Here is a 23,992-nt window from a genome sequence, read left to right as displayed (position 1 = left end):
TTGATACTTGTAATATGAGTTTGTGGCCTTGTACTCTCTATGTCTCGGTGCATTAGGCTGCTTCCAATGCAAAGGTGCTAAGACGTGGTGCTAAGAGCATTAAATAGCTTAGCAACTCAACTTTCCAATGCATAGGTGCTTAACCTGTTGTTGCTAAGCTCACTCTATTTAATGATTTAGCACCTAAACTCTCTCATGCATTGGTCATCTTCTTTCATTTAAGTGGTTTGCCTAGATTCACGTGTATGGCATTGGTTCTTCCTGGGATCATCAAAGTTGTTCTCTTTCCTTCTTAATTGCTATGCCATGTCATTTTTTTGCTTATGTGGCATGCCTAGCATCTGTCCACCATGAAGCACTGGAAAGGGCCTTAGGCATCTTAGAAGATGCACTGCAACCTAGGCACATAGAGATTAGGTAGGAGAAGAAATTGAATTGCAGAGAAAGCCAACCATATTATTTCTTTCTCACCTGACAACCTGCTATTAATTAGGGGACCTCTTCAAATGCAAAAAATATGTCACATAAATTACATGCATTGGTCCTTCAATTAATAAATGAGATCTAATTAATATGCATGCAACTAGTATTATTGTAATGTGTTTTAGCATTTTGAGATTATTTGATTTTTATAAAATGTCTAATGCACCGAGGCGGAAGAAGTTTAAGGGAATGGAGGGAGTATAAGACATTATTATATCCCATATACTTTTTTTGCGTTTACCCATATACTTATATATTGAATGTAATAACAAGATTACTCATAGTAAAGTACTCCCTCCGTTCCTAAATACAAATTTTTTTTAAAAAAAATCACTAGAAGACAACGTATGAATATATATAGACATATTTTAAAATGTAGATTCATTCATTTTGTTCTGTATGTAGTCCCTATAAAAAAACTTATATTTAGATACAGAGGAAATAGTAATTAGTAAATGTGGCAACAGCAAGAAGCACGGTGGATATCTGAGTGAAATGACACTCACAGAATACACATAGAAAATGGCCCTCGGGATGGGTCCAAACCCTGTTCCTGCCAGCTGATTGCCCACCTTTGCCTGCACTCTGCAGGTGCAGGTGAGCAGATGACAGCCACATTTGCAGATCCAACCTCATCAAAGCTACAAGTTCGGCTGCTCAGCCTCCTCGTGCTTACAAGAAAAGTCTGAAACCAAAATTTAACATGTCTATGCTGAAAACCTTGGCAACTTTGAGCATACCTACTCAGGGTCCAGGTTGTCTGCATGACCCTTGGATGGCTGGCTAGCACCCAAGATTTGACGTAGTAAAGAAAAAAGGAAAAGAAAACAGCAAGCACCTACAACATTAACTTGCAGCAGATGCACCAAGACACCAACCAATATACAGAAACTGAACACTGAAACGACACATGCACGGTTTGGTCATGATACATGTTGCCAATTCCATGTAGTTCAAAAGCATGCATCAAGTCCAAAACTGCTGGAGGAAAGCAATGGATTAATTATTCAGGTACATGCAGAAGGAACAATATTTGCTTCTACCTGTACCAATGTTAGCATGTGTGTATATGACCTTGAGGCTGCAGTCCAAAAGGAGAGCGACGTTGTATACAAGAGCAGTAGTCAAGATCCGATGCATCTATCTTCTTGACGCCTGGAAGAAGGTATGTCCTACAAAACTTTCTTCTCTTCAGAGTTGCAACAGCTGTTATGGCCTTCCTAATCCTAGCTTGCTAATACAAAAGGCTACTGCTAGAAAAACTACATGATGCTTGCATCTCTATGAACAACTGCATGATGCTTCTATCCTTATGGACAAGACAGCTTCCCCTCCTGTGAAAAAAGAAAAACAAGATAAGAAGTATCCCCTTTTGATCTTACAAAACAAAAAGAGCACGATCAACCCCAATGTTGAGCAATGAGCACGATGGCAAAAATATTTGCTATACTCTTCCCATGGGTGAGAAGGGAGGGCCGTTGACCACCGGAGTTTTTCCTTTCCTCCTCTTCACTTTCTTCTTCTCTTTCCCTGTTACTGATCCGATTAACTGCTTCACTTCTTCTTTGAGGAGCATTTTCATTGAACTGGAATAGAGCTTGTGCTTGAATTTCTCTATACCAATGGCCGGAGAAGCTTCGGAACAGTGAAGCAAAGATATGCAGACTGAGAATGCCTGCAGCGCTGATAGTCGTGCATGGAAATCCACTGAGAAATCTCCTTTCCCATCTACTTTCATGGAAAGGGCAGGGAGAACTTCTTGGTTACCCTGCTTCAACAGTCGGAGTACACAAATGAAATACTCAATTTAGTTCAATAAGATGTTAACTAGTGCATCTGTCAAAAAGAAGTTTTAACTAGTGCATTGTTGTTGAAATACTACAAAGCCTCTTCGATTCATAGGATTCTAAAAACGTGGAAACAGGAAAAACATAGGATTGGCATGACATGTCCATCTCAAACCTACAGGATTTTGGTTTGTTTGATTGCATCATAGGATAAACAAAGGATTCTTTTAAAGAGGTTTGAGAGGATGCTAGAAATCCTATGGGAAGTAGTACACAGAAATCGTTAGGAAAAATTCCTATGGGATTCAATCCTATGAATCAAATAACCAACATAGGAAAAATTCCTAAGGATTCTAATCCTCCAAAGTTCCTACAAAAATCCTTTGAATCAAAGGAGCCCTACATTTAGTTGAAATGCATTGTTGTTTGCTTCAACAGCTTAATTACACAAATGAATAGTACATTTAGTTGAATACTCCCTCCGTCCCAAAATTCTTGTCTTAGTTTGTCTAGAAAATGATGTATCTAAATACTAAAAAGTAACTAGATACATTCATATCTAGACAAATGTAAGACAAGAACTTTGGGATGGAGGGAGTATAATGTTAACTAGTGCATTCGTCAAAAAGAAGTTTTAATTAGTGAACTGTTAAGAAGCACAAGTATAACTAAAACGGGGACATATAGCATTTAAGTGGGAACCAAACAACAATGCATTTCAACTATCATATAGGAAAATTTCTTCTGATCTGCTAAAGAAATTGGGAGGAATCCTATTTGGACCCAATTTGATCACTATCCACTGTGAGTAAATGCAGACAGGAGGTAATAATCAAACACGAGACGTGTCTCAACACACAAAATGTACCTTAATAAATAGCTCCATGGGATGCTTGCCTTCATTCATCACAGAATCGACCCAATAACTATCATATGCATTTTCAAGGACAACGATCGGGCAAGACATGTCCCATCCACCACAGTCACACCTTCCCCCGCTCTTTAGACGGTTAAGTAACGGCGATGGACTGGTCTCATCATCCCTTGGTAAGCCGTGTGCTCCACCTGCTGTAACCACTTTGACTGTACCAGGTGATGATCCAGTTTTCAATTCTTGGGACCGGGTTTTATGAAACGGCACTTGGACTACAACAGCTGCAACCTCCAAATGAGGATGAAGATCTTCTTGGGACCAAAGACAAGATACCGATGCATCTGAGTTATTCCTTGCAGTATTTTGCCGCTCCATCTGATTATTTCTCTCTAGAGACTCCCTAGAGATTGAATTCTTAACAACATTGCAGAATGGTGGTTGAGTGGAATCTGTACACTGAACTCTATCAACGGCAGAGCTCCGTCGTGCATGAGCAATGTCATACAAAACAAACTCGCTAGTGGCTGAGTTATTTAAAATACCATCTTCTTCAACTTCAGAGTACAGATAGGAAGACACATGCATCTGGCCAACAATTGGAGGCAGCCAACCGTGCCTATCCTTGGAGGTCCTTCCCACGGTACTTGATCGTTTGCCAACACTATGGAAAGTGTAAATCCAATTCAGCTCGTTTCCGGATTTCCAAGTGTTAGCGTAAATGGATTCTTCTGGACCCTTGGTACAGAACTCAAAACCAAAAGCACCATTGTCAGGATCCAGTTTAAGAACAGCATGCAAATGAGTAGGCGATGAAGTAACTGTGATAGGCCGGGCTTCCCCACTCGCCTGGCATTTAGGTGTGGGCGTTTGGTCAGATCTTGAGATACCACTCAACAAAGATTTGCGCAGTGCACTATCTTTTCCTCTAACTGGTGGATTACCACATTTTGCATCTTCCATTTCCATGAGGGAGGGATTCCTCAGAGATTTGGACTTCATGAAAGGATCCAAAATTTTCTTAAATGCACTAGATCGAGATTTTTTCTTGCCATCAACACCATGAACACTTTCTGATGGACATGTAGCATCACAAACACCCACCTTAGCTGACAAGGACTTGGGGAGATTACTCACTGAATCTATTCTGCCATGATTACTCCTATCAGGATGAAGGCCAACAGGAGGTTGGCAATTTGATATTGTACCTTTGCTACTGCTGGTTTCTAGCAAATGAGGAGTAGCATTTGCGCCGGGACACGTGGCATTGTCTTCTTCAAGCGATAACCCCAGGAAACTGTCTCTTACATCCTCTTTTAACAAATTGCAGTCCTTGCGTGGCCTTCCAAGCCTCAAGTTGTCATTAGGAACCTCACGCGAGGAAATATCCAGAAGCTCCCTGGTATCTTGACTAAATCCACGGGTTATGTTCATAGAAGACCTCGACTTGCATGAACTGCTCCGTTGCGGAACCAAGTAAGCTGCACTTGTGCTGGGCTGAGAGGACGAATCGATGGTCCCAAATGACATGAATGCATCTCTTTCGTGTATAGAGTCTAACTTCTTCCTCCCCTCTTGGAGTTTCCTTAGTCTGCTGACATCGCTGGAGCTCTGGTACATAGAACCACGACTATGCATGATGCTATCTTCTGGGTTTTCCTCGCGTCGTCTTGAAGGCAGACTCTTGCAATGAAAATTTGGGATCCTGTTGAGGCGCATTTCGCCCGAGTTTCCATCCGGGCATTTCAGTTGTGCTGCCCTGCTAGGACTCTCTGTTTCCTCGTCAATCGGTTCCATGGTCTCCTTGGCTACACTGGGCCGAGATCGGTTCCCCATTTAGGAAACCTGCATTGAAACCATAATACATTGCTCGAATCAGAACAGAGAAAATAGGACAGTGACATCAGCCCTAATCCAAGAAAAACATAGGGTACAACGCACCCAGTTATATGTATCAAGTTCGACAGTGGAGAAACATTTACGAGCTTGAGAGTCCACCCATCCTATGCATCAAATCCGTCCAAGAAAGAAAAATACAGTAATCGGAGTACATCCTATCTGCTTCCAGTGGAGTTTCCATTCATTCACATTCAACTTCAATACCTAAGTTTCAATAGGAACACGACAAGGCCAAGAAAATAAGAATCTAAATCTACTCTGGGATCACACATCACATTATCATTGAATGAGCTGAATCATTCGGGGAGAGGATGAACCCTCGCAGATGGGAATCGAATCCCACCACGAGGTCAGCAGAAAAGGAACCCCTCTCCCCCCACTTCTCGAAGAAACGCATCAGCAAACCTGCTCGCCATTAGTCCCTCCTAAAAAGTCCAACCTTGCGGGCCGGTCAAGCCCCGCCGCGCAAATCTACAGCCAACCGCCGCCGCGCCCGCAAGCGTCGAAGGGAAGGACAGGTATCGGCATGAATGAACCAGAAAAGGGATCGAGAGACGCCATTATTCACCTCGGAGCGGAGACGACGGGGAGCAGACCGGCGCGGCAGAAGAGGCAGTGGACTTTACTGGTCCGTCAGTCTCGCGCATCTGTCTCGTGTGAGTGAGGGAAAGATTCTTGGCGGCTGACGAAAATGAAATGGAGGTTCCGGGATCCTATTTTGCGCCTTCGCTGCTAGGGACGGGTGTGAAATACATGGAGGCATGGGGGCTAGAGTGTAAAGACCGATCCGCGGCGTTCTGGGCTGCTCCGTTGGGCCGGTGGGACACACCTTGTAGGCCCGTGTCAGACCGGGCCCAGATTTTTTTTTATCAAAAGGGGTTTTCCCTGCCTCATTTTATATCATAAAGAAAAAAGGTCACCATTACATAGCAGCTGACCTAATACTAGTATGAGCCTAGAAGAGAAAGTCTGGCCTAAACGGCTGCAAATTCTAACATACGAGAACAACGTTTATCCAACGCGGTGTTTAAATTTTTGTTACGCCACCATGGACTACAACTAAGGAAGGCCTCGCTGACAGATCAAGTTCATCTTCCATTCCTCGGCGATGGGGTCCTGACGCCTCTGGCCTCACTCCCATGCAATCTGCAACACCTCTCCACGCCGTTTGTTCAACAGAAGGATGCATCTTCTATATTAATATATACCATCTATATCAATATAATTTGCCTAAAAAAATCTATATCAATATTATCCCCCCAAAACGAACCTTTATCAATAGAGAAAAAGAGTTACGGATATCCAACAAATTTCACTCGTTCAATCGCACCTATCCAATAATCTACGTCACTGGTGTTTAGCGTTAACATGTTTAGCACAAAACATATTTAGCACCCTTCACTATCACTAGAGGGTGAAGGCCTCTCATTCAATTGAGAAATTTGGTTTTTGGTTTCATTCTTCATTTTGACTTGGTCAAGATTCTTTTTAAGAGCTTTCTCGTGAGGTGATCAATTTCAAATGTGGTTCACGGTTTTAATTGTTCAATGATTTCTTAAATCAATCGACATCAACCGACTTATAAAAAGATACCAGTTTCGTACATGCTCTTATCACGTGACAAAATATACTTGTCAACATGTGTGATAAAGGCAAAGTTGTTCCTGTCTTTTGATAAGATGGTGGTTATCATTTTGGAGTAGACTTTGACGATCCAACTACGAACGTGTGAGGACGTCGTGCCTTAGCAATCGCTAAACCAACTCCGAGAGGTTATTGACCACGCCGAAGCACGGTCAACCTGACCACGAGGGTCCGTTTCCTGCACGCAAACGAACAACAAGCAAGAAACTAAGATTGCAATCTGGATATTGCGAATATAAGTGAAAAGCTTTATTGATGAAAGTGGGGTTCTCTGACGCCTTTGTCTGGTCATGGAACACAAACAAAGAACGCGAAGTTGCAGCTATGGCGAACTTGTAATCAAAAAAACAAGTCTAAACGGCGTTCTAAGGGTTGTATATATGGGGGAATGGAGGAGGAATTCGGAGACCCCTTGGAGGAGGGGTCCGAAACCGATCCTAACTCGGTTTCCCCAGACATACGGACTCCAAAAATAGTCTATAATATGGTATTTCGAAATTACACGGGCCCGGCCCAAAAATAAGGTGGAGCGGCACCTATAATAGCCTATGGACAAAATTTATAAAGTGGCGTCATGAATATTTCGTCCAAGCCTTCATGTTTTCCTTATGGTGGCTTCAAAGTGCGAAAATCACCAGTACAAGCTTCATTGTTCTTTCCCGCGCATGCACCTTCTACTCCATGCTTGATCCCGCTCCAACAGATGTCCTTCTTGTCCATGCTAGGTCCTTCATTTATAAGTACAACACAAATATCTAACTTAGGCAGCATCATATATTCATGAACATTAGAAGGATTTCCAAGAAATGAAAGTACCTGGTAATTCAATTGGCGTGCGCAAGCTTTGGTAATTGGTCCAGCATGTATAGCAACTGGGGTTGTGGGTGTAACAATGGTGTTGATGTCCTCATCGTCCTCCCCTTCTTGAACTAAAGTCGTCTTCGACGGAAGCTCATCTTCCTCACCCAAATATGGCTTCAAATCTGCAATGTTAAAAGTGGGACTAACCCCAAAATCTGCAGGCAGCTCAAGTCTATATGCATTCATTTATTTTCTCTAACACCTTGAAAGGACCATCAACACATGTCATTAGCTTTGACTTGTGCAAATCAGGAAACCTATCCTGACGCAAATGCAACCAAACAAGATCTCCCGGTGCAAAGACAACATGTTTTCTACCCTTATCTCCAGCAAGCTTATATTCAGCATTCATACGCTCAATGTTTTCCTTAGTTAACTCATGCATCTTTAATATCAAATCAGTACGTTCTTTAGCATCAAAATTAACCTTCTCCGAAGATGGAAGAGGTAACAAATCAATAGGTGCACGAGGTAAGAAACCATACACAACTTCAAAAGGGCACATCTTAGTAGTAGAATGCAACGAACGATTATAAGTGAATTCAATATGAGGCAAGCATTCTTCCCACATTTTCAGTTTTTTCTTCAAAACAGCCCTAAGCATAGTAGATAGTGATCTATTGACTACTTCAGTTTGTCCATCAGTTTGGGGGTGACATGTAGTACTAAAAAGCAGTTTTGTCCCCAACTTAGCCCATAAACATTTTTGGCCAAAAGAAATGTGTAGCAAGTACGACCTCCGTCTTCTTTACGCCAAAGTGTCCCATCAATCCTCCTCCATGTGTCTCTTGTAACAACAAAAGACGAACGAAGCTAGGTGGAATGCATAGCTTGTTAGCACGGAACACAAATCCATCATTAATGATGAACTTGTTCCATGTTCTCCCTTCTTTACAATTCTCCAACACATCTTTAAAATCGGCATCATGCACATATTGATCTTTGATGGTCTCCAAACCAAATATTTTAAAGTCAAGTTGTCAAAGCATAGTATAATGACGAGACAATGCATCAGCAATAACATTTTCTTTACCCTTCTTGTGTTTAATGACATACGGGGAAGTCTCAATGAATTCAACCCATTTAGCATGTCTACTATTCAGTTTTTCTTGACTTATAATATGTTTCAAAGATTCATGATCAGAATGCATGACAAATTCTTTGGGCCATAAATAATGTTGCCATGTTTCAAAAGTCCAAACAAGAGCATATAATTCCTTATCATAAGTAGAATAATTCAAACTAGACCCACTCAATTTTTCAGAAAAAGTGTGAAACGGGTTTACCATCTTGTAATAACACACCTCCAAATCCAAATTCACTAGCATCACATTCAAGCTCAAAAGTCTTATTAAAATCAGGATGGAGTAAAGGAGCATGTGTTAACTTATCTTTCAAAACCGTGAAGGCTTCTTCTTGTGCAGTACCCGAAGCAAAAGGTACATCCTTCTTTGTAAGATCATTGAGAGGTGCAGCAATGGTGCTGAAATCTCTCACAAAACGCCTATGAAACCCAGCGAGTCCAAGAAAACTCCTCACTTGTGTGACCGTTTTGGGCGGCGGCCAACTCTCAATAGCTTCAATCTTGGCTTTATCAACTTCAGTTCCCTATGGAGTAACAACATAGCCAAGAAAAGATACTCGATTGGTGCAAAAGGTGCACTTCCCAAGGTTACTAAACAAACGTGCATCACGTAGAGCAATAAAAACAACACGCTAATGATCCAAGCATTCCTCCAAAGATCTACTATAAATCATTATATCATCAAAGTAGACTACCACAAATCGTCCAATGAAAGCACATAAAACCTCATTCATTAATCTCATGAAAGTGTTAGGTGCATTAGTTAACCCAAAAGGCATAACTAACCATTCATATAATCCAAACTTAGTTTTAAATGTTGTTTTCCATTCATCTTCCAATTTCATGCAAATTTGATGGTATCCACTACGCAAATCAACTTTGGAGAAAATTGTAGAGCCACTAAATTCATCAAACTTATCATCTAGCCTAGGAATAGGATGATGATAAGAATAGTAATATTATTAATGCCTCTACAATCAACACACATACGCAATGTACCATCCTTTTTCGGCACTGGAATAATAGGAACAACACAAAGACCAAGAGATTCACGTATATAACCTTTATTGAGCACCTCCTGTACTTGACACATAATCTCCTTTGTCTCCTCTGGATTGGTGCGGTATAGTGCACGATTGGGTAGAGATGCACCGGGAATGAAGTCAATCTAATGCTCAATCCCTCTAATAGGTGGTAATACCGATGGCACGTCTTGTGGAAAGACATCAGTGAACTCCTGCAAAATGTTAATGACAGTAGGAGGCAAAGAGGGAGGCATGTCCTCGAATGAAAATAACACCTCTTTGCATACGAAAGCATAGCAAACAGATGTAGTAACATCCAAATCAGTAGTATTAGATTTAAAGGCAAGTAAACAACCACTCTTTAGTTTTATTTCATATGCAACACTAGATGATGGTTCATTAGGCTTATTGTGTTGCTCAAATTTCTTTGCTACAATCTGATTTTCACTCTTTATGTAGGTCCTGTTTTGCTTTACTAGCTCTAGCATTGTCATCTTTCATAATATGTTCAGGAGACATAGGAAGCAAAGTTATATTTTGATCCTTATGAACAAGAGTATACATATTTGTCCTACCATGGTGTACGTTTTTATCAAATTGCCGCGGTCTACCAAGTAAAACGGAGCATGCTTGCATGGGTACCACATCACAACCAACAAAATTAGTATATGTAGCAATGCTAAAATGCACACGAACAGTATGTGTTACCTTAACCTTCCACTCTTGTTGAACCACTGGATGTAATAAGGATGAGGATGTGGTCTGGTGGTGAGAGACAGCTTCTCCACCATCTCCATGCTAGCTAAGTTGTTGCAACTCCCTCCGTCGATGATTACGCGAACAGAACGTTCCTTCATAACTACCTTTGTATGGAACAAGTTATGCCTCTGATTTTGCTCAGCCCGTGTTACCTTCACACTTAAAACATGTTGAGCAACTAAGCTTTCATACCTGTGAGCATAGTCAGCAGCCATGTATTGTGTATCTTGTTCAGTATCATCTAGACCCTATTCTTCACTTGCAATAAGAGCTAGATTCTCCTCGTCATAATCACTAACGAAGTCATATCCACCATCCTCAGTATCACACGCTTGTGTTGGGGAACGTCGCATGGGAAACAAAAAAATTCCTACGCACATGCAATACCTATCCATGGTGATGATCATCTACGAGAGGGGAGGGTGAATCTACATACCCTTGTAGATTGCTAAGCGGAAGCGTATATAACGTGGTTGATTTAGTGGTACATCTTCATGATCCAAATCGCAGCCCGTCCCACGATCTCATCACGACCCGTCCCGCGATCCCATCACGATCCATCCCGATCTAGTGCCGAACGGACGACACCTCCGCGTTCAGCACACGTACAGCTCGATGACGATCCCCACCTTCTTGATCCAGCAAGAGGGGCGGAGAGGTAGATGAATTCTCCAACACGGCGGCGTGGTGGTGGTGGTGATGAACTAATCTAGCAGGGCTTCGCCTAAGCACCGCCGAACTAAACTAGACGAGAAACAGATCTAGAGAGAAGTAGAGGGAGCACGTGGTTGTTTTCTGTGTCTCAAAAACCCTTAATACCTCTAGTATACATAGGAGGGAGGGAAGGGAGGAGGCAGCCTCAAACCCTCAAGGTTTGGCCGAAATTGGAGGTGGGAGGGTCCTACTCCAATCCTCTAGGAGTAGGATTTCTCCTTTCCACTTGGAAACCCTTTCCATCTTTTCCACCTTTGGTTTTTTTGCCTCTCAAACCTCATAGGCCTTGGTGGGAACATATGTCAGCCCACTAGGGGCTGGTTTGTATCCTCCCACAACCCATAAGGCCCCTCGGGGCGTGACACCCCTCCTGATGGTCCCCGGTACCCTCCCGGCACTCCCGGTACACTACCGATGAGCCCAAAACTTTTCCGGTGACCAAAACAGGACTCCCTATATGTCAATCTTTACCTCTGAACCATTCCGGAGCTCCTTGTGACGTCCGGGATCTCATATGGGACTCCGAACAACTTTCTTTTATCAACACCTATAACTCAATTATACCGAAACGTCACCGAACCTTAAGTGTGCAGACCCTGCGGGTTCGAGAACTATGTAGACAAGGCCGAGACACCTCTACGGTCAATAACCAATAGGAGGACCTGGATGCTCATATTGGCTCCTACATATTCTACGAAGATCTTTATCGGTTGAACCTCTATGTCAAGGATTCAGTTAATCCCGTATGATGTTCCCTTTGTCCTTCGGTATGTTACTTGCCCGAGATTCGATCGTCGGTATCTCCATACCTAGTACAATCTCGTTATCGGCAAGTCTCTCTACTCGTTCCGTAATACAATACCTCATGGCTAACTCCTTAATTAGTCACATTGCTTGCAAGGCTTATTGTGTTGTTGTATTATCGAGTGGGCCCCGAGATATCTCTCCGTCATACGGAGTGACAAATCCCATCTCGATTCATGCCAACCCAATAGACACCTTTAGAGATACATGTAGAGCACATTTATAGTCACCCAGTTACGTTGTGATGTTTGATACACACAAGGTATTCCTCCGGTGTCTGGGAGTTGCATGATCTCATGGTCATAGGAACAGATACATTGACATGCAGAAAACAGTAGCAATAAACTGACACGATCATATGCTACGTTTATAGTTTGGGTCTTGTCCATCACATCATTCTCCTAATGATGTGATCCCGTTATCAAGTGACAACACTTGTATATGGCTAGGAAGCCTTAACCATCTTTGATCAACGAGCTAGTCAACTAGAGGCTTACTAGGGACATTGTTTTGTCTATGTATCCACACATGTATTCGAGATTCCAATCAATACAATTATAGCATGGATAATAAACGATTATCATGAACAAGGAAATATAATAATAGCAAATTTATTATTACCTCTAGGGCATATTTCCAACAGTCTCCCACTTGCACTAGAGTTAATAATCTAGTTCACATCACTATGTGATTTTGATGAATCTAACACCCATACAGTTCTGGGGTTTGATCATGTCTTGCTTGTGAGAGAGGTTTTAGTCAACGGGTCTGAACCTTTCAGATATGAGTGTGCTTTACAAATCTCTATGTTATCCTGTAGGTGCTGCTACCAACGTGCCATTTTGGAACTATTCCAAATGACTGCTCCACTATACGAATCCGGTTTACTACTGAGAGTTTTCCGCATTAGTGTCAAAGCTTGCATCAGCGTAACCCTTTACGACGAACTCTTTTGACACCTCCATAATCGAGAAAAAAAATCTTAGTCCACTAGTTACTAAGGATAACTTTTGACCGATGTCCACTAATCCATTCGTGGATCACTTTCGTACCCCTGGAAAAATTCATGGCAAGGCACCCATAAGGTGCGGTACACAACATATCATACTTTAGAGCCTATGTCTAATACATAGGGGACGACCTTCGTCCTTTCTCTTTCTTCTGCCGTGGTCGGGCTTTGAGTCTTACTCAAATTCACACCTTACAAACAGCCAAGAACTCCTTCCTTGACGGTCTATTTTGAACTCCTTCAAAAACTTGTCAAGGCATGCATTTCATTGAAAGATTTATCAAGCGTCTTGATATATCTCTATAGATCTTGATGCTCAATGTTCAAGTAGCTCAATCCAGGTTTTCCTCTGAAAACACCCTTTCAAACAACCCTATATGCTTTCCAGAAATTCTACATCATTTCCGATCAACAATATGTCAACCACATATACTCATCAGAAATTCTATAGTGCTTCCACTCACTTCCTTGGAAATACAAGTTTCTCACAAACTTTGTATAAACCCAAAAGCTTTGATCATCACATCAAAGTGCATATCCAACTCTGAGATGCTTACTCCAGTCCTTAGAAGGATTGCTAGAGCTTGCGTACTTGTTAGCATCCTTAGGATCGACAAAACCTTCTGGTTGTATCACATACAACCTTTTCTCAAGGAAACCGTCAAGGAAACAATGCTTTGACATCCATCTACAAGATGCAGCAACTGCTAACATAATTCCAACAGACTTTTAGCATCGCTACGAGTGAGAAAGTCTCATCGCAGTCAACTCCTTGAACTTGTCGGAAAGCTCTTTGCAACAAGTCGATCTTTCTTATAAGGTGACTTTCACCATCATTGTCTGTCGTCTTTTAAAGATCCATCTGTACTTAATAGTATTACGACCATCAAGTAGTTCTTCCAAAGTCCACACTTTGTTTTCTTACATGGATCCTCTCTCGGATTTCATGGCCTCCAACCATTTGTCGGAATCCGGGCCACCATCGCTTCTCCATAGCTCGTAGGTTCATTGTTGTCGAGCAACATGACCTCCAAGACAGGATTACCACACCATTCTGTAGTAGCGCGTATCCTTGTCAACCTATGAGGTTTGGTAGTAACTTGATCCGAAGCTTCATGATCACCATCATTGGCTTCCACTTCAACTGGTGTAGGCGCCACGGGAACAGCTTCCTGCGCCCTTCTACTCTCTGGTTGAAGTGTTGGTTCAATAACCTCATCAAGTTCCTCCATCCTCCTACTCAATTCTTTCGAGAGAAACTCTTTCTCGAGAAAGGACCCGTTTTCTGAAACAAACACTTTGCTTCTGGATCTGAGATAGGTGGTATACCCAACTATTTTGGGTATCTTATGAAGATGCATTTATCCGCTTTGGGTTCGATCTTATCACGCCGAAGCCTTTGGACATAAGCATCGTAGCCCCAAACTTTTAAGAAACGACAACTTAGGTTTCTCAAACCATAGTTCATATGTTGTCATCTCAAAGGAATTACATGGTGCCCTATTTAAAGTGAATGCGGTTGTCTCTAATGCCTAACCCAAAACGATAATGGTATTTCGATAAGAGACATCATAGTATGCGCTATATCCAATAGGGCGCGGCTATGACGTTCGGACACACCATCACACTATGGTGCTCCAGGTGGCATGACTTGCAAAACAATTTCCACATTGTCTTAACTGTGTACCAAACTCGCAACTCAAGTATTCATCTCTATGATCATATTATAGACATTTTATCCTCTTGTCACGACGATCTTCACTCTGAAATAGCTTGAACTTTTCAATATTTCAAACTTGTGATTCATCAAGCAAATACTCATGTATCTACTCAAATCGTCAACATAAGGATATCCACTACGTGCCTCAACACTCATTGGACTGCACGCATCAAAATGTATTACTTCCAACAAGTTACTTTCTTGTATCATCATTGGAAAAACGAGGCCTTCAGTCATCTTGCCCATGTGGTATGATTTGCATGCCTCAAGTGATTCCAAATCAAGTGAGTCCAAACGATCCATATGCATGGAGTTTCTTCATGCGTTTATACCAATAGGCATGGTTTGCATGTCTCAGACGTTTCAAAAATGAGTGAGTACAAAGATCCATCAGCATGGAGCTCCTTCATGCATTTTATACCAATATAACTCAAGCGTCAGTGCCACAAGTAAGTGGTACTATCATTACTACTTTGTATCTTTTGGCATCAATATTATAAACATGTGTACCACTACGATCGAGATTCAATAAACCATTGAAGGTATTTATTCAAGCAAATAGAACAACCATTATTCTCTTTAAATGAATAATTGTATTGCAATAAACACGATCTAGTCATGTTCATCCTCAACGCAAACACCAAATAATAATTATTTAGGTTTAACACTAATCTCGATGGTAGAGGGAGTGTGCGATGTTTGATCACATCAACCTTGGAAACACTTCCAACACATATCGTCACCTCGCCTTTAGCTAGTCTCTGTTTATTCCATAGCTTTTATTTCGAGTTACTAACACTTAGCAACCAAACAGGTATCTGATACCCTCGTGCTACTAGGAGTACTAGTAAAGTACACGTCAATATCATGTATATCCAATATACTTCTGTCGACTTTGCCAGCCTTCTCATCTACCAAGTATCTAGGGTAGTTCCTCTTCAGTGACTGTTCCCCTCATTACAGAAGCACTTAGTCTTGGGTTTGGGTTCAACCTTGGGTCCCTTCATTAGAGCAGCAACTGGTTTGCCGTTTCATGAAGTATCCCTTCTTGCCCTTGCCCTTCTTGAAACTAGTGGTTTTACTAACCATCAACGATTGATGCTCCTTTTTGATTTCTACTTTCGCGGTGTCAAACATCGCGAATAGCTCAAGGATCATCATATCTATCCCTGATCTGTTATAGTTCATCACAAAGCTCTAGTAGCTTGGTGGCAATGACTTTGGAGAACCATCACTATCTTATCTCGAAGATTAACTCCCACTCAATTCAAGCGATTGTAGCACTCAGACAATCTGAGCACATGCTCAACGATTGAGATTTTCTCCCTTACTTTGTAGATAAAGAATCTTGTCGGAGGTCTCATACCTTTCAACAAGGGCACGAGCATGAAATCCCAATGTCATCTCTTTGAACATCTCATATGTTCCGTGACGTTCAAAACATCTTTGGCGTCTCAATTCTAAGTCGTTAAGCATTACGCACTGAATTATCACGTAGTCATAAAAATGTGTATGTCAGATGTTCGCAACATCCACAGACGACGCTCAAGGTTTAGCACACCGAGCGGTGCATTAAGGACATAAGCCTTCTGCGCAGCAATGAGGACAATCCTCAGTTTACAGACCCAATCCGCATAATTGCTACGATCATCTTTCAACTAAATTTTCTCTAGGAACATATCAATAAAAGTAGAGCTACAGCGCAAGCTACAACATAATTTGCAAAGAGCTTTTGACTATGTTCATGATAATTGAGTTTAGCTAATCACATTACTAATAACTCCCACTCAAATAGATATCCCTCTAGTCATTCGGGTGGCGCATGATCCAAATCCACTAACTCAAGTCCGATCATCACGTGAGATGGGTATAGTTTCAGTGGTGAACATCTCCATGTTAATCATATCAACTATATGATTCATGCTCGACCTTTCGGTCTCTTGTGTTCCGAGGCCATGCCTGTACATGCTAGGCTTGTCAAGTTTAACCCGAGTGTCCCGCGTGTGCAACTGTTTTGCACCTGTTGTATGTGAATGTTGAGTCTATCACACCCGATCATCACGTGGTGTCTCGAAACGACGAACCGTCGCAGTGATGCATAGTCGGGGAGAACACAATTTTATCTTGAAATTTTAGTGAGGGGTCACCTTATAATGCTACCGTCGTTCTAAGCAAAATAAGGTGCATAAAAGGATTAACATCACATGCAAATCGTAAGTGACATGATATGGCCATGAACTTGTGCTTCTTAATCTCCATCACCAAAGCACCGGCATGATCTCCATCGTCACCGGCGCCGCACCATGATCTCCATCATCGTGCCGCCATCGAGGTTTTCGCGCTATCTATGCTATTACTACTAAAGCTACCACCTAGCGATATAGTAAAAGCATCTGCAAGCACATACGTTAGTTTAAAGACAACCCTATGGCTCCTGCCGGTTGCCGTAGCATCGACGTGCAAGTCGATATTAACTATTACAACATGATCATCTCATACATCCAATATATCATATCATGTCTTTGGCCATATCACATCACATGCATACCCTGCAAAAACAAGTTAGACATCCTCTAATTTGTTGTTGCATGTTTTACGTGGTTGCTATGGGTATCTAGGAAGATCGCATCTTACTTACACAAAGCCACAATGGTGATATGCAAATTGCTATTTAACCTACTCCAAGGTCCGTCTCGGTCAAATTCGATTCAACTAAAGTTGAAGAAACAGACAACCGCCAATCATCTTTATGCAACAAGTTGCATGTCAGTCAATGAAACCGGTCTCTCGTAAGCGTACGAGTAAAGTTGGTCCGGGCCGCTTCAATCGAACAATACCTATGAATCAAGAAAAGACTAAGGAGGGCAGAAAATTGAACATCAGCGCCCACAAAATCTTTTGTGTTCTACTCAAGATATCGTCTACGCATGAACCTAGATCTGATACCACTGTTGGGGAACGTCGCATGGGAAACAAAAAATTTCCTACGCACACGCAATACATATCCATGGTGATGATCATCTACGAGAGGGGAGAGTGAATCTACATACCCTTGTAGATTGCTAAGCGGAAGCGTATATAACGTGGTTGATTTAGTGGTACATCTCCGCGATTCAAATCGCAGCCCGTCCCACGATCTCATCACGACCCGTCCCGCGATCCCATCACGATCCATCCTGATCTAGTGCCGAACGGACGACACCTCCACGTTCAGCACACGTACAGCTCGATGACAATCCCCGCCTTCTTGACCCAGCCCAAGTATTTTTTTCCTTGTCTTAAACGATGCAATTTTTTAAGTAATTTACACTGACAATATAGTGGAACCCGACGAGTATGCATAGCAGTTTTCAAAGCAGCCCAAGTAGTTGGAATATTAGCATGATGTATTCTACAATGTTCAGACCACCAAACACAAGCAAAACTAGTGAATGAACAAACAACAGCAGCAACACGTCTATCCTCAGGAAATTGTAAGCATGTAAAACGTTGATTTGTTTCTAACTCTCAAGTAAGATGTATATCAGGAACATACTGACCATCAAATGTAGGAATATTCAATTTAAGTTTAGGGAGATGGTCATGATCCCGTACCTAAGGGGGTGGTGCAGCCCTACCATAGTGATTGTAACCATGTGGATGACCCGATGCTTGTGGTTGTTGTCCCTGGTGCTGATTTAGAGCAACCTCTCCCTCATCATCGTTATCACCATCATAATCCTCATTCTGCTCAGCCATAGAAACCTCAGTAGTAGTAGCAGGAGCAACAACACCAGAATTCTGTGCTTGGTCGGAAGGCACACATCACGCTCGTCCCACAAAATCCAGGCCTCGTTGCTGTCATTTGTTATTGTTGTTGGAGAGAGACGGAAGCTGCAACTGGTGGTGGTAGACGGGCAAGCACCTCATTGAACTTGGCATCCATCTTGATGTCGAATGTATTCTCCAAACCGTCTAGCTTCTCCATGGCCTCTCCAAGGCTTGTCACGAAGTCTTGTACCTGGTCAACCATCATTTGCTGAAATTTATCATGGAGCTCCTGGTTGGTCAGGCTTTCCTAGTAAATATCATCGTCTTGTGATCTTGGCATGGTTAGCAGCAATAGGAACACCGTAGAATATGAGCCTACAGACTACTAGGAAGTGGTGGTGGTGGTGATGGTTGTGGTGGTGGTGTGTAACAAATCCATCAAACAATCTCAAATTCTTATCAGTTCTTACCCAGCAGCAGGTGGTGATGGGCAACCGGTGTAGTCAAAACTCACAAAGCTTGGATAAAGCGATTGCTAGGTGGCGTCAAACACACGATGTAGATGTATGTGGAGCTGGGAACGCTTATAATATGGTAGCAAAAAGGGTCACCAATAATCAGTTCAGAGCTGCAAAGTTGAAAAAACGCCCAACGACGGTACCGTGCTGCTCCTAGGCTAGACAATACTAGAGACGCGAGCCTAGAACACCAACAAAATTACGACGCTACACGTAATCAAGGGGAGAGCCACTCATATTTTATTTTTTCTTTCTTTGTGTGTTCTTTTTTATTTTTTGCGCTCTTTTTTTTCCAGAAAATCACTATAATGGCGAGTGTCTCAAAACTCTTCCGAAGGACTAAAAACAGGATAGGCACGAAAAAATTTGACTAATTTTTTTGGAGTAGTTTGGGGTCGCGACGACAAAAAATTGCGACAAAAATCACTTTGGTGGCGAGTGTCTCAAAACTCTCTAAACAACTTAACAACGCGATGGGAAAAAATTCACCCTCCAAATTTTTGGCCTAAAAAGTGCTCTGAAAAGCATGCCAGTTTTTTTTACGAAACCTACTCACGTAAGGAAACGTGAAACCAAAAACAAGAGGATCTCGAAATTAACCTAACATATGGACTCTGACTAGGATTGGTGGTGTATATGTGGTGGTGATATATGGCAGCAAGGATGATGGTGGCGTGGTGGTGGTATATGACAACATCGATGATGGTAGTGTGGTGGTGGTATATGGCAGCGATGAAAGATTGTGCGATGGCGGCGTGACAACCTGTGAACAGAACTCAAAACTCTAAAGGACTAAACACTAAGACCAGCAACTCGACACGACGATGTAACCGCAAACTCAACAAAGCAAAATACTGAAAAGACTATGTAAAGGCTGAGATTGGTTCAGATATGATGTTCTAACCCTAGTTTTTTTGTGGCTTTTCCATGAACTATAGGTATGAAGAACAGATGCGATCTAACTACGAAAAAATGATAAAATCTCACCGAGCAACCTGGAAATCTGATACCACTTGATAGAGGCAAAGTTGTCCCTGTCTTTCGATGAGATGGTGGTTATCGTCTTGGTGGAGTAGACTTTGACGATCCGACTACGAACATGTGAGGACATCGTGCCTTAGTAATCGCTAAACCAACTCCGAGAGGTTATTGACCATGCCGGAGCACGATCAACCTGACCACGAGGGTCTGTTTCCTGCATGCAAATGAAGAACAAGCAACAAACTAAGATTGCAATCTCGATATTGCGAATATAAGAGGAAAGCTTTAATAATGAAAGTGGGGTTCTGTGACGCCTTTGTTTGGTCGTGGAAAACAAATGAAGAACGCGAAGTTGCAGCTATGGAGAACTTGTAATCTAAACAAAACCCAAGTCTAAACGGCTCCCTAAGGGTTGTATATATGGGGGAATAGAGGAGGAATTTTGTGACCCCTTGGAGGAGGGGTCTGAAACCAATCCTAACTCCTCACACATATGGACTCTAAAAATAGCCTATAATATGGTATTTCTAAATTACATGGGTCTGACCCAAAAATAAGGTGGCGCAACACTATAATAGCCTATGGATGAAATTTATAAAGTGGCGTCTTGAATATTTCGTCCAAGCCTTCATGCTCTCCTTATGCTGGCTTCAAAGTACGAAAATCACCAGTGGAAGCTCCATTGTTCTTTCCCGCGTGTGCACCTTCTACTCCATGCTTGATTCCGCTCCAATGGATATCCTTCTTGTCCAGGCTAGGTCCTTCATTCATAAGTACAACAAAAGTATCTAACTTAGGCAGCATCATATGTTCATGAACGTTAGAAGGATTTCTAAGAAACAAAAGTAAATGATATTTCAATTGGCATGCACGAGCTCTAGTAAGTGGTCCACTATGTATAGCAACTCGGGTTGTGGGTGTAATAATGGTGTAGATATCCTCATCAATGTGACACTCTAGCACCAATATGATTTTATATTCAGTTCATAATTTTTTGACTTGGTTAACACTTTCTCAAGAAGCTCTCTCATTCAAGTGAGAGGTGTTAAAATTTGAATTTGATTCACAATTTTGATTAGTCAATGATTTCTCAAAACAATCTGTAACAATCAGATTATAAAAATACATGAGTCTCTAAGAGTCTCATCACGGGACAAAACATAAGTGCCAGCATGCGACAACGTAGCACAAATCTCTCCCTAATAATAAAGCAAATAGGGTTTCTGGTAGTCCGTCGTGGCATTTTTGCGAAAAAGCCCCTGATGTCTTGGATATTCAACCCACAGTCCTCGTCATAATTCAATCGGAATTGGTACGGACGAGAGAAAAAACAAATTAGCCCACCCACTGCACAAGCAGGGCTCTGCCTCCCGATCCCACCTCAACCTCCAGCACGCCGCCCGCCGCCGCTTCACGCCGTCCCGCCTCACCACGACGCCGTCCGCCGCCGCGCCGCGCCGCCTCACCGCGCGCCACTTGCCACCGCCCTGCCTCACCGCGACGCCATTCCCCGTCGCGCCGCGCCGCCTCACCGCGCGCCACTTGCCGCCGCCCCGCCTCACCGCGACGCCGTTCCCCGTCGCGCCGCGCCGCCTCACCGCACGCCACTTGCTGCCGCCCCGCCTCATCGCGCGCCGCCTACCGCCGCCCCACCTCACTGTGCACCGCCCTTACTCACTGCACCTCACCGCATGGAGTGTGCCGTCCGCCACCACCTACCTGCCGAGCGTGCCTACTCCTACCTCAAGTGCCCCCACACTCACGCCCTCGACATGTGTGGCCGCTGAAGGCTGGACGCGCGGTGGTGTTGTGCTGGAGTTTCGGGCGCTCAAATGGGACGGCTAGCCGTTGTGTGTGGTGGCATCGGTCAGTCGGCTGTTGCAAGCCGTGGCAGATCACGACGAGCGTGAGCACCCACCTTTCATTCTGAGTTGGGTAGTTCCTTGATTTATTTTCAGCATTAGCTTAAGTACCTACCTCATGTTCTTCCTCCACTCTATTCATAAATAGAATCTAAACTCGAGCTTCCATCCACAACCTTTAGTATTCTAGCGTACTCATCAACTTCAGAGTTGCCGCTGGGGTCAATTTTCTGATCAAATCTTGAAAAAAGCGAGGATTGTCAAGTAATAAGATAAATGTGCTTACAAACAATTCCTGGAAAGTAGATAACAGGCTCATGAACTAAGAATACATGCCTACATATTATACATAGAGGCTTCTGACTTCATTGATTCCTCAAGCCTTGCGGTTGTGAAATATCTATGCTAGGTTGCCACACTTCATCCACCTTCATTTGATGAGGTACAGTCAGATTTAGCTTGTTTATTACTTTATGGTTGCTTATCTTCTCATTACAATGATGGATAATTTGATGAAAAAATATCTTCTCTTTGATGGTCAAGGTTCTAGAGTTCATTGCTATGAAAGAAGGCATGGCTAGATTTGCCTCGTGGAATTTTCAGTAGAATGGCAGCGGGAACGAGTAAAAATCTACTAACATGCATTAGCAAAAGAAATTGTTCCACACCATGATTTCATTCTCCTTTGTTCTTTAAATGTCCACAAGTTCCAAATGTTATGATATTATAATAATGATGGGATTGATTTGGCCGCAATCACCGCATGATTTTCATGCATTACAACATCATAGGAGATTGCGGTAGATCACACCGACTTAGGCTACAATTTCCGTGCATATTTTGTTGTTGCTAAATCCTTTCTCTCGCAGTTTTAATCAGTGATCATGAGTAACAAAATAATTTTATGTTTTTTTGCTATTCAGTACATGTGAGATTCATTTTTGTACTTCACAACAAGAGTAAAATTTATTGATTTGACTTCTATGCAGGTTGTATCTTGTTCGGAGGAAAATCAGAAAATTGATTGAGCATGATGTGTCACCTTATTTCATTTTCCTATAAGCTCTAATGTACCTAATGCTAACATGTTCTTTGTGATCTCAAGAGCCCAGCCAAGATCATGATTACATGGTTTATCTAATCTTTCAAGTATGGCAGCGAACACGAGCATCCATTCAGGATTTTTCAAGTTCTGGTAGAGTTATGAACCCTTCGCTAGAGGCATCATCCCTAGGTTGCTGGAGGATCAAGATGGTGGCATCAGGGTTCCCATGACCATGCTCACCATGTTTGAGCTCCGCAAGCATGCCCCCAAGCTCGTAAACTTCTCATATCTTCAGTGCCTCTCTTTAGTTGTTGTAATTTTTCCTTCAGTTTATAATGCCAGAAGAACACTAACCCTATCTAGCATCAAGTCATTATTGTTATGGACACAACAAAGTATAGGTATTTTCATAGGTAGTATCTCAGCATTATTGTCTTGTGACACTAGTCAAGCATAGACTGACATAACGACATCTTTCAGCAATTTCCCATATTACTTCAAGTAGTGTGTTGCAACATTGTATTTTGTTTTATAGGAACCGAGTCACACACAAAAGGGCCAGATTTTCTAGCACATAATGAATGTGCTTTTCCCAACATTGTATTATGTTTTATAGGAACCGAGTCACACACAAAAGGGCCAAATTTTCTAGCACATAGTCCATGATTTGTAAGTAACCACTTGTAAATCATAATTTAGTTGCTATTGGAAAAGACGGTTGATTTCGAACCTTCCATGTCGAGAAACTAGAAATAGTATGAATGTGCTTTTCCCTGGCTCCCACATGAGACTATTGCTCTAATGTTTATTCCAGGTTGAGAATGGCAAGAAGACGCTTATTCTCCATGGTACGAAGACTAGCGCAGTTTTGAACTCCATGCTTTCAGATCTTTTTCACCTCAAGCACGATCATTTTGTGAAGTACGCCAAGAATAACGATAACATCAGATCATTTGAGAGTGTGGGCTAAAATTCCCTGGAGTTCTTCTCCCTTAAATCTCACTACAGGCTATTATTCACATTTACCATTCTGTAGTTGCTCACAACGAGGAATTGTTATCTGCTTGAGAAAATAGAGATTAAATTTGTGACACTCTCAAAAGTAAAATGACTTTCTGAGCTAGATAGCGACTTTGTGAGCACCAATATAGAACCTATAAACCTTTTCCATGTTTG

General features: G+C 42.2%; 1 protein-coding gene across 2 annotated transcripts; it reads right to left on the bottom strand.

The window, feature by feature from the left end:
• Positions 1-1,401: 1,401 nt before the first annotated feature.
• On the bottom strand, positions 1,402-5,763 carry LOC123438278. Of its 2 annotated transcripts, none has more exons than XM_045115766.1 (3): positions 5,609-5,763; positions 3,139-4,986; positions 1,402-2,251 (listed from the first exon to the last, which is right to left on the bottom strand). In XM_045115766.1, the coding sequence occupies exons 2-3, from the start codon at positions 4,975-4,977 to the stop codon at positions 1,928-1,930; spliced, it is 2,163 nt and encodes a 720-aa protein (XP_044971701.1). In that variant the 5' UTR covers positions 4,978-4,986; positions 5,609-5,763; the 3' UTR covers positions 1,402-1,927. The 2 variants fall into 2 exon arrangements, with proteins under 2 accessions (XP_044971701.1, XP_044971702.1); XM_045115767.1 differs by lacking the exon at positions 5,609-5,763 and adding an exon at positions 5,083-5,572.
• Between the last annotated feature and the right edge of the window lie 18,229 nt (positions 5,764-23,992).

The sequence above is a fragment of the Hordeum vulgare genome, chromosome 1H (genome assembly GCF_904849725.1).
Source record: "Hordeum vulgare subsp. vulgare chromosome 1H, MorexV3_pseudomolecules_assembly, whole genome shotgun sequence".
Taxonomy (NCBI): domain Eukaryota; kingdom Viridiplantae; phylum Streptophyta; class Magnoliopsida; order Poales; family Poaceae; genus Hordeum; species Hordeum vulgare.
This window is presented reverse-complemented; position numbering and strand designations above follow the sequence as displayed.

Bases quoted from the DNA above. Each gene is read 5' to 3' on its own strand.
- LOC123438278 (XM_045115766.1), bottom strand. From the start codon at position 4,977: ATGGGGAACCGATCTCGGCCCAGTGTAGCCAAGGAGACCATGGAACCG. The intron at 2,252-3,138 runs GTACATTTTGTG...CTGTTGAAGCAG, and splicing joins CCATGGAGCTATTTATTAAG to GGTAACCAAGAAGTTCTCCC.